General features: G+C 35.8%; 1 protein-coding gene across 25 annotated transcripts in view; it reads left to right on the plus strand.

Moving 5' to 3' along the window:
• The window catches only part of HELZ (helicase with zinc finger), a 171,979-nt gene that overhangs the window by 108,159 nt on the left and 51,707 nt on the right, over positions 1-12,113 (plus strand). For all 25 annotated transcript variants that reach the window (XM_044744239.2, XM_070482122.1, XM_070482119.1 and 22 more), the window contains 3 exons: positions 270-453; positions 2,227-2,455; positions 8,759-8,963. In XM_044744239.2, coding sequence (XP_044600174.2) covers positions 270-453; positions 2,227-2,455; positions 8,759-8,963 — 618 coding nt within the window. The remainder of the gene's footprint in view (positions 1-269; positions 454-2,226; positions 2,456-8,758; positions 8,964-12,113) is intronic.

Below are 12,113 nucleotides of genomic sequence, written 5' to 3' on the forward strand. Positions count from 1 at the left end.
GGTGGCTGGGTGAAGGGTCAGAGCCAATGGCCAGTTACATTGTCTCTGAATTTCAAGTTTTCACTGGGTGTGTTATTGTAGAATTTTACTGTTTGAAATGTAAATAATTTTTTCTCACTGTGTTCATATTAGCAAAGCGTTATTCCTATTTAGAGGCAATTTTTAAATGACATTTGCTGAAATAGAATCCTTTATACATCTTTTTCAGTTACCATATTCTTTTCTCCAAACAATGTATAACTTTAATATGTATCTGTGTTTGATTAAAGGTATTTGAAGTGGTAGAACGTGTGGAAGAGTTAAGAAGGAAGTGGCCAGTAGCGTGGGGGAAGTTAGATGATGGCAGTATTGGTGTGGTGACTCCGTATGCTGATCAAGTGTTTAGGATACGTGCTGAACTTCGAAAAAAGAGATTATCTGATGTTAATGTAGAAAGGGTGCTGAACGTTCAAGGTGAGTATTAATTGAAATGAATAAGTTGTTCAGATGTTTTAAGCGTGTGCTCATTTGATTTTTAATTCTCAAGATCTCTTTTCTGGACAATTAATTATGTATTCATTTCATATGAAATTTTTTAATGCCAAATTAGGCAATTAAAGGTTAGGCTCATTTACATGTTTATTAAATTTTTATATCCAAATAAAAGAAGTATGAACAAATGGACTTCTCAGTGACCGTAATTGTGTAAATGCCATACACACTATCTGTATGCTATAGTTACAGTCACAGTAGATAGAGCTCCTACTGTTGTTATCCTGTATCCGAGGACTAATTTTTTCATAGGGATTTTTAAAAACTTGTACCTATCAAGCAAATTTTGTTTAAATGCATTTTTAAAGGGATAGCTTGTATTTTATGTATAGATTTTCTTAAGTGAATAGTTATCGAGTCTTTTAAATTGTCTTCATGTAATTAGTTGCTATAAAATTTGTGCTTTTAAATATATGAAGCAACACAATGATATGAGTGCTAAAAAAACGCCCACTACAGTCTTAGGTTTCATAGTCATAAACAACAGTAAGAGTAATACAATCTGTAGATCATGGGACAAAAATAGCTCCGCCAGCCAATGGGTGGTTCAGGTCATGCAGTATTTGGGTGTGTATGTTGGAATATTAGTAAACTAAAAAGCCCCAGAGGAGACCTAGGATAGTTGGCAGTCTGGAAACTGCCACATGGGAGCCAGGAATGGTTGAGAGAACTGGGGTTGTTTGGCGTGGAGAACAGACGACTAAATATTGACATTAAAACTGTATTCACATATTTGGAGACTTGTCATAGAATGAGGGAGTAGATGTGTTACCATAAGAAAGAGCATTTAAAAAAATGCACAAACTAGGCTCTGTAAGGTCAGCTGTGTCTGCCTTGTTTGGTGAGAAGCTAGATGACCCTGTTTCCAGGAAGTGGCCTTGTATTGAGTGGGACGTTGGAATAGATAATTACTAAGGTTGGTTCCAGCAGTAATATTTTTTAAAAATTTTAATAAAATTTACCGTTTTAGTTTACAAACACATAAAATTCCACAGTTCAGTGTCTTTATGTGCGTTTACATTGTTGTGTAACCATCACCACTGTCTGTCTCCAGAACTCTTTTCATCTTATAAAACTGAAACTCTGTACCCATCAAACACTAAGTTTGCATTCCACCTCTTCTCTCCCCACAGCCCATGGCAACCACCATTCTATTTTAGGGACCTCATATAACTTCAGTCATACAGTATTTGTCCTTTTTTGACTGACTTGTTCCACTTAGCATAATGTCTTCAAGGTTCATCCATGTTGTAGCATGTGTCAGAATTTCTTTCCTTTTTTAAGACTGTATAACACTCCATTGTATGTATATACCACGTTTTGTTTATCTGTTCATCTGTTGATGGACCCTTGGGTTGCTTCTACCTTTTGGCCATTGTGAATAATGCTCTTTTGAGTGTACAAATATCTGTTTGAGTTCTTGCTTTCATTTCTTTGGGGAAATTGGGAAGTTTCTTACCCAAAAGTGGAATTGCTGCATCATGTGTTAATTCTGTGCTGAATTTTTTGAGGAACAGCCATACTATTTTCCATAGTGTTTTACATACCATTTTATATTCCCACCTGCAGTGCACAAGAGTTCCAATTTCAGCACATCCTCACCAACATCTGTTATTTAGCAATAACATTTAAAAAAATGAAATGCTTTTATTATATCAGTGGTTCAGAATAATAATCGTCTTTTATTTTTTATAGGAAAGCAATTCAGAGTTTTGTTTCTTAGCACAGTACGTACAAGGCATACTTGTAAACATAAACAGACACCAATTAAAAAGAAAGAGCAACTGCTGGAAGATTCCACAGAGGACTTAGATTATGGTTTTTTATCTAACTACAAACTTCTCAATACTGCCATCACAAGAGCACAATCTCTGGTTGCTGTGGTGGGTGATCCCATTGCTCTGTGCTCTATTGGAAGATGCAGGTAATTATGTGTTACTGATTGAGACATTGAGGGGAAAATATAGAGTAATTTGCATCCCTGTGTATACGTTTATTTACATGACCTCTTGGCTGATTAAAATCAGGTGTACTCTTCCCTGATATTCAGTGGAAACGTAAAAATATGTTGCTTTGTGTCTATTCAGTCTATACATAATTGTATATTCATTCATTCAGTCATCATTCAACAGATATTTCCTGAGTGCCCACTATGTTCTAAGCACTCTTCTAGCCACTGAGGATACATCAGTGAACAAAATAGACAGCAGTCTCTGCCTTTGTGGGGCTCACAGTTTATTGGGGAGGAGAGGAAGACTGAGAATCAACAAAATAAGAGTACTGTGTAGTATGTTATGTGGTAAGTTCAATGAAAAAGAAATGAGCATTAAGGGGTATTAGGAGTGATGGGGGGGGGCTGGTTTGTGGTTGGACGTAATGTGGTCAGAGTAGGCCTCGCTGAGAAGCTGACTTTGGAGGTGAGGGAGTGAGGCAGGCCGACACCTGGGGAAAAAGTACTCCAGGAAGAGGGAACAGCTAGTGCAGGGATCCTGGAGGGGGCTTTGCATGTGTACGGATCCTTGATGGAGACTAAATTTTACATTGATGTTTCGCTTTTTTCCTTCACTATTGTTTTAGCTCATTTTTGATGAATTTCTTTCTCTACTCATTTTCTCTCAAGGCTTCTCAATGTAAATAATTCTTTGTGTCTTGTTAATCCAGAGGATCTTAAAATGAGGGGGATTGGATGTGGTTGTTACTTGTCGTTGGATAGTATTGTTAATATTCCTTAGATTGTAATGATAAGGAACTATTTCTACTAAAATGTTAAAATATCAACATAAAAAATTTCTCTTTATATAATTCTGATTTATACCAGTTAATAGTATTTTTAACTATGAAGGCAGTAATATAAGACTTGGCCTTTGCAGTATTGAAAAACTATGTTAGCATTAACAAAAAAAATTGAACAAAAATTTATAATATCCTTTTATGAAAAAGAAATACACTAGGGATTGCCTAAAATTTTATGAATATTCTAGTACCTGTCAAAGTGAGTTTAGAATAGTAGAAAGAGATGTAGACAGTCTCAAATATGCCTTGTGTTTTAATTTCTTTTGGATGTTAGACTTAACGTAGACAAAGCGGTTAAGAGTGGCCTCCTTCCTCCTCCTCCTCCTCCTCCTTGTTTTTTTTTGTGAGGAAGATTGGCCCCGAGCTAACATCTGTGCCAATCTTCGTCTGTTTTATGTGGGATGCCAGCACAGCGTGGCCTGATGAGTGCTGCTAGGTCTGCACCCAGGATCTGAATCTGCAAACCCTGGGCTGCCGAAGCAGAGTGCACAAATTAACCACTATGCCACTGGGCTGGCCCCAGGAGTGGCCTTCTTTAAACCAGGTTTTCTGTTGCAATATAGATGTGGCAGCATTATATTGTCTATTTTCCTGTTTTAGCAGTAAAAAAAGTATTCTATGGGAAGGAAGATGATTTGGGATCTCTAAGAATAAGCTGCATGTAGTAGAGTTTAAGACTTCAAAAGAAGTTAATATCCTTTATAGGGGAAAGCCATTAACAAAGGAATCAAGTAGAGTTTTAATTTATGATTACATTATGAAAAATAACCTTTTATTTAAAGAAAACCCCAGAATTTGAATGGTCTGTGACTTATTCATGTCTAGCTAAACAATGCTGTTGTAAAATATCTTTATTTCATATTTTTAAAATAGAGTTCCATTCATTTTTAGCCACTAATGACAAAAAATTAGGGAAGTGAATATATTAATTCCAAGATACAAATGAATAAAATTAAGTATATTAATTTGGCTTCTCTTCTGAGAATTTGACTTTAGTTACTTTACTATTCATTGAAAGTGTATTTGGTTCGAATATTGCTGTGATGTTTTACCATTTTTGTTTATATTTGTCATTTGATAAATGTGAAAATGCATACAGTTTGATTAGAATTTAATACATTAAAACACATGTATAAAATAGGACATGTATTAAAAACAACCAGAAACTGTTGGGGGAGTAAATAGGTATACAATAGTCTTGAGCCACATTCATTTTGAATTCTCCTTATAAATAATTTCAAGCATTTACCAACATGACTATTTTTTTTAAACCATTACACCTTTCTATAGAGTCATATTATACTGTGAATTGCATGAGATCAGCATTTTTCACCCCTTCTCTGACATAAATCGTTACTGTCTCAGAGCAAATAGGTGAATAATTCTTCCTAAAGTCATGCTGTCAGAATTATCCAGGGCTAATTTTTAACTGGAAGTCAGGTCTACTGGTTGCTTATTTCTTGCTACGCAGCTGGGATGTGTCAAGGACTGCAAATTAGTTTATAAGCTGAGCAAAATATTTTCAGAGAGGCGAATGTATTGTGTAGGGAGAGAAAAATCCTGTGATCTGTAACTAAACAGGAATGTTCTCTGTTATGTGGGCTAGTTTAGTCATGGCTGCGACCTAAGAGCTGGTAGTTGAGGCATATGGATATTTATGCTTTAATCTTTCTAGTTTTATTAGAAATTAATTTAATCTCACAATACAAGTAAACCTGGAGGACACAATGTGAATCTTAGGTACTATGATAATGGAAGAATGAATTCTTTGTAGTTTAAGTTAATCAGGACTTCCCCCCTCATTCAATATTTACTAAAAGTAAGATGATATTTCCAAATATTGATCAAAGTTTCAAGGAATAATTACTGTGTATACTGTAACTGTTTAGAGGGAAACCAGTTATATGTTTTTTGCTGTAAAGTATTTTTAAATAGAAATTTTCATTAACTTGAAATGAATGTAGTGAACTTCTCCCCCCCCCCGCTTACTAAACCAACAAATATTAATATAGTAGCTGCTGTTTATCAACAGCTTTCTCTGTGCCAGGTGCTTGGTCAAGGGCTTTGCACACTTTGTCTAGTTCAGTCATCCCAACAACCCTGCAATGTGGGTGTTTTGTTTGTATTTTGAATGGGCAGCCTGACTCAGAGAGTTTAAGTTACTGCCCGAGGTCACACAGCCGTTAAGTGGTTCACTCCAGCAGATATCAGGTTGACTTCCAGATCCGAGCTCTTCTCATTGGGTTGGTTCCCATACCTTTCCCAGGAAGTGATGAAAATCTGCACTGGGTGGGGAGAGGCATAGAGGGGAGTGATGCATTTCTCCAAGCCATTGTGTTTGGAGAAGGTCTTCCTTTGAATGAATTTCCTCATTAGCAAATTCCATTTACTCAGTGAGAGAGAAACATGTTTCACATATGTGTATAGATGTGTGTATGTGTATGTATACACTCACACTCTCTCTCTATGACCTAAGGACCCCAAGTGATTTTTCAGTGATTTATCAGTGATCCTAGAAGCAAGGTTAGCATAAAAACAAAAGCACAGTTTGTGTTCATGCAGTGATTAAAAGTAAGGTTATGTCCTTTGAAATACTTACGTTACAATGTAGAGACACACTTGAGTTCACTAACCAACATTACTAAACAAATTGTTGACATAATAATATGTTACCATTCTAGGGAGAGGGCTGAGAGTGGGCGAAGCCTTTACAGAACCACAGTGGTGAATTCTTGTCTTCCTTCTGAGTGTGCTCGGGTTCTCAAGGATCTTCCAGTTACGTGTTCAGAAATGCCTTCTAGTGCTGTGCATAGTATTTCATTGAAGTGTTGGGGAGTTCAAGGGCAGTCTGAATGGTCTTTGAAAGCCTTCACAAAGAGAGAAAAAAGGGAAATTTTTAACTTTAAAACTAAGAATTTTTGAAGAAAAAGTACATTTCTCTGGAAGTTTAAAACTGAGAAATAAAACTCTTTTCAGTAATAAGGTGTGATAATAAGACTGTTGCTGCCCTATTTTACATGTGAGGACACTGAGGTACAAAGGGACTTTAAGTAATTTGCCTGAAATTACGCCACTGCTGAGTGACAGAGCCACGACTGAAACCAGGCTGTGTAGTCTGGAATCCATGCGCTTGACCATTTTGCTCTATCCGTGGGGCAATCGAGACAAGTGAGATTTAAAATGGAAATTTCAGGTTACTTTTGGAACTAGTTTAATTTGATTAATTTATGTTAAGTGTTTTAGTGTTACTTCTGAAATGGTGTCCTTTAGCTCAAAGGCTGTTTCTTTGAGATCCCTGGGATCTTACAGACAAAGACTGTCACTGAGCTACTAGCTTCTTGTGAAATGGGAAGTTGTTTGAAGGTCCTGCTGAACTCCATGTTACTTTAACTCCTGTTCAGTGCTGTTGAGATCAGTGAGGACAGTGTTGGATCAGGTGTGTGGAGTTTAAAAAAGAGATTGAAAATAGAGCAAGTGCTAACATTTTGGCTGTGTAAGCTGGAAATGAAAATATGTTATAAGAAATTGATATTAAAAACTAATCTAGAGTAAAGGCCAATCCATTCTCTCCTTGTTTTGCCCTTTCTTGAAGTTCAATGCAAATATGAAATACCACTCTATGAAACTGATACCTTATCAGTTAGACCAAAAGAAACTTCCTTTTGATTCAGCATGTAGAATACAGTTGAATATTGCAGCTTTTTTTTTTAATCAAAAGGGTGGGAAAGTTTGTGGATTTTAGATCCTGAGTGCTATATTAAAGATAATCCAGGGGCCGGCCCTATGGCGCAGCAGTTAAGTTGGCATGCTCCGCTTTGGCGGCCTGGGTGGGGTTCACTGGTTCGGATCCCGGGTGCGGACTTATGCACTTCTTGGCAAGCCATGCTGTGGCAGGTGTCCCACTTATAAAGTAGAGGAAGATGGGCACGGATGTTAGCTCTGGGCCAGTCTTCCTCAGCAAAAAGAGGAGGATTGGTGGCAAATGTTAGCTCAGGGCTAATCTTCCTCAAAAAATAAAAAAATAAATTTTTTAAAAACCAGTTTTTAAAAAAATAATCCTCCTTTACCTGTCAGACTATGAGAAAAGAACTCAATTCCTTCAAAAGGGTTCTTAAGAGTAAAAATAAAGGGCAACTTTTAGTGTGCATTTCTTAGCAACACATACTTTCTGTAACTGAGTGACTGTCCTGTTAGCCTTTACATCTGTCAGAAATGCATATTTAATATTTTGTATCATTTTTTACTTTTCCTCTTGTTGACAAATAGGCCTGAAATTTTTTCTGAATCCATTTCTTAAACTCATCTTTAAAAAATTAGAAAAGATGGTAGAAGGCATATGTAAGAGAAATATAGTTTGAAATTAAACTCTGCAAAGTTTTATGAATATATTAATAACTCATTTCCCATTCATGTACTTTATATTAAAACCTTTTCATTTATGCTTCTTAAAGCCATCTTGATTATCTGCTGTCCACCTGGACACAAGGATACCAACTTGGGAAGAAATCATTTTACATATCTTTTATAGCATAATAAAACATTATTTGAACCTCTGTTAAAGATAGGTATGCATGTTTATAACAGTCATTTAAAAATTTAAAACTTTTTATATGTTGTCTTTTGTAATATGTATTTAATATTTTTAATATTTGGAGATCAATTTTCAGAACTTTAGAAATAACAGTATACCACTGCAACAAGTTATGAAAGTAGTTTTCTCCTTTAGTATTTATTAATTTGATTAGGAGATGAATAATCAACGTTAAAATTAACATTCCAACTTCCTGTATTTTTCATAATTAATTTAACTCTTTTAACTTAGTCAATGTTAAAAGTTGTGCTTGTGACAAGCATTTGTTAAGTAAGAGAAAAATATAGGAGTAGCTAGTTATTTTTTAAGAATCCTCATAAGGATTATCTACTTTGTGGCTCAGCTTTATGTCCTGAGTCGGCTTTCTTAGTCGTCTAGCACCAGGCTATTTTGACCCCATAATTCAAATTAGTTTAATTTATGTATGTGCATGTGTGGATATTGTATACTGTACATGAGTATGCCCAGAAGTACAAATCTTCTGTAAAATGAGTTATCAGTTTTGAAATCTTTACTTGCTATGTGGATAACAAAAACCATCGCTTTGAATTAGTGTCCATAGTTGAGCATTGACCATGTTACTTGCATTGATCAGCTAAAATTAACTGAGAGCATAATTTGTATGTTCCACAGTACTAGACATGACTATAGTTTCAGAATCAAACAAAACAACAGTCTTGTAATCTGATGGAAAGATTATACCCAAATCATAGTCAGATGAATATTGGATCTAAGGATTTGGGTTGGGGGGAGGAAATTTGAAATTATCTTTAGTTGCTTATGTTCATTTCTGTGATCTCATCCACTGAAATTGTAAACTGATCTTCTAAATCTTTTTTGTAGGAAATTTTGGGAGCGATTTATTGCCCTGTGTCATGAAAATAATAGCCTACATGGAATCACTTTTGAACAGATCAAAGCTCAGCTAGAGGCTTTAGAACTAAAGAAGACATATGTATTGAATCCACTGGCACCTGAATTTATCCCCCGGGCTCTAAGACTGCAGCATTCAGGAAATACCAACAAGCTGCAGCAATCACCCCCCAAGGTAAAGCCTGTTAATGAAATTGAAGAGGTTAAAGGGAGAGAACTGCACAGAAGTGTCAAAGGTTTATTGGGCTGCAAGTTTCTTTAAGTGTTGGAATTGAAGGTTACATTTGGCGGCAAGCAGTTTCTGCAAGGAGCTTGTCTAGTCTGGACATGTAAGTGAAAATACAGTGTGATGTCTAGCCATGCTGATTGTCATAGTCATCCTTAAAAAGTTTTCAAGTACCTGATTACTTCTGGTGTTCTTTGTATAATATAACCTCCCAGTCCTCTCTACTGATACACTTGTTTTAGCGAGAAGTGAATAAAACAAAGCAGTTTAAAAGACTATCACACTTATTAAAAGCATGCCCTTATAGCATATTTTTTATAAGGAGTAATATTATAATAATAATATTTGTATAAAGAAAATTGTTCTAATCCTTTGTTGATGAGTAAGGAAATTTGGTGAACTTCTTGAAGATTACTTTTAGTTGATTTTGACCAGTATTTGTTGTATGAGTAGTAGTCCAGTCATTGGGAGTGGAGGTGGGGGAGTCAAGGCCATTGCTACTTGTGAACCATCGTTATTTTGGGCAGAGACAGCTGGTTTATATGCTAAAGTGCCTGAAAAAAATGCTTGCGCTAGTGTAAAACCTATTGTGTAAGCAATAATTAATGGTTTAATATCTTGAAAATCTTTTAGCTAAATAGATAATAAGCTGAAAAGAGAGCTTCTTTCTGTGTTAATATGCTATTGTATATTCTTAGTTTAATAAAAATGGACCTAATGTGCAATTATGCTTTAGTGATTTGAGATTACTAGAGGGTTAAGCATTTTGCATAAATGTATCTTCTAGATTTCTAAAGCTTAAACTATTAAGAAATGAATAATGAACTTATCTATCAAACAGTTAAGTTTCTTCCATGTGCCAGCTGTTATGGTAGGTGCTAGAGAAGCAGAGATAAGCAAGTTCGCCCCCAAGTCACTTTGTGGCAAATCTTGGAGAGGTGATGGTGAGAGGAAGAGGTGGATTCAAGGCAGTTTCCACTATGGAGCTCTTGTCTAGAAGTCCACTGAGTGGATGGAGATAGTGGGAGACTGGGGAGACATCTCAACAATTAGAATGTAAGCTCCAGTAGGACAGAGATTTTTGCCTCTGTTATTTACTGCTCTAGCCTGTTCTAGTTCTGTGCCGAGAACAACATCTGGCTCATCATAACTGCTTAGAAGCATTTTTTAGATGAATGAGTGAAGAAGCTTAAAAAGGGCTTATACAAAAGGCGAGAGGTATAAGAGAACAAGCTTATAGGGAACAGCAGGTAGCTTAGGATATGTGAAAAGTAGAGAACCCAGTTAGAAGCTTTTAAATTTTATTCTTTTATTTAAAAAGTTGCAAAATCATTATATCCTTTGCACATTCTTAAATACAGTAAACTCTTCATACTTTCTTAACTGAGCAATGTAAGCATCAATTAATGTACTCTACATGCAGCTAGATTCAAGCCATGCTACCAAATATGTACTGACCCTAAGCAAGATCCTGCAATTTGCTTTTTGTTTTTGCTTAAGGGTAAAGAAATTATATGTTGAATCCACTTGCTTTTCCAAAACCATAAACTCCCTGAAGACAAAAATCTTATTCTATATACTTTTGATGACCCCTAGTTCTTAGCCCCCCTCATTGTACATAGTGGGTGCTGAGTAAGTATCTAATAAGTGAATAGTGGTTATAATGCATCCGGTAGAGTGTAGTGTGGCTTTTTTCTTTCAATGAGAAGATTGTGCAATTAAAGGCCGAAGCAGCCATCTTTCTTTCTTTTTTAGTTTTTAAAAAAAATCTTGTTTACTAATCTAATGAATATCATCTCTTATGTTTCTATGTCAGTAACATAGTGGTTCACCAAGTTATTTATATAGCTGGTTATTTAAAATTATTGATTATTTATATCCTTTGTAATAATCAATAATTTTAAATAACTGATGTATAGGGAGCCAAAGGTGGTTTTTGTCACCTTATCTCCCTCCTCTCCCCACTGTTTTCTTTTACTTCCCTTAAATTGTTTTGAGGTTTGAATTTGTACGAGTCCTTTTTTACTTAACTTTCTATTGTAGAAAACTTTAAGCATATGCATAGGCAGAGAGAATAGTATAATGAATTCCCTGTCATCCAGCTTCATTAATTATCAACTTAGTCTTACTCTTTTTCATCTACAGTCCCCCACCCCCCATATACACACTGGAGGATTTTGAAACAAATCCCAGATATTTTATTTTATGTCCTGGAATATTTTGATGAAGGGGAATTTACTTCATTGCTAGAAAAGCTGATACTTCTGAAAATGTGATACTAAGCCATACAGTTTTCCCCCAGGTTTTCTTAATGTTTAACACACTTTTTTGTTTGTTTGTTTTGTGGTAACATTGGTTTATAGGATTATATAAATTTCAGGTATACATCATTATATTTCCATTTCTGTGTAGACTACATCATGTTCACCACCCAAAGACTAATTACGATCCATTAACCACACGTGTGCTTAATGACCCCTTCACCCTCCTCCCTCCCCCTTCCTCTCTGGTAACCACCAAACCAATCTCTGTCTCTTATGTGTTCGTTTGTTATTTTTATCTTCTACTTATAAGTGAGATCATACAATATTTGATTTTCTCCGACTTATTTCGCTTAGCAAAATACCCTCAAGTTCTATCCACGTTGTCACAAATGGCCAGATTTCATCCTTTCTTATGGCTGAATAGTATTCCATTGTGTATAAATACCACATCTTCTTTATCCGCTCATCCCTTGATGGGCACCTAGGAAGCTTCCAAGTCTTGGCTATTGTGAATAATGCTGTGATGAACATAGGGATGCAGGTATCTTTATGCACTTGTGTCTTCAACTTATTTGGATAAATACCCAGCAGTGGAATAGCTGGATCAAAGGGTAGGTCTACTCTTAATTTTTTGAGGAATCTCCATACTGTTTTGCATAGTAGCTGCACCAGTTTGCACTCCTACCAGCAATGTATAGCAGTTCCCTTCTCTCCACATCCTCTCCAACACTTATTATTTCCTGTCTGGTTAATCATAGCCATTGTGATGGGTGTAAGGTTATATCTCAGTGTAGTTTTGATTTGCATTTCCCTAATGATTAGTGATGATGAACAT

This window comes from Equus asinus, chromosome 13 (genome assembly GCF_041296235.1).
Source record: "Equus asinus isolate D_3611 breed Donkey chromosome 13, EquAss-T2T_v2, whole genome shotgun sequence".
Classification (NCBI taxonomy): Eukaryota; Metazoa; Chordata; class Mammalia; order Perissodactyla; family Equidae; genus Equus; species Equus asinus.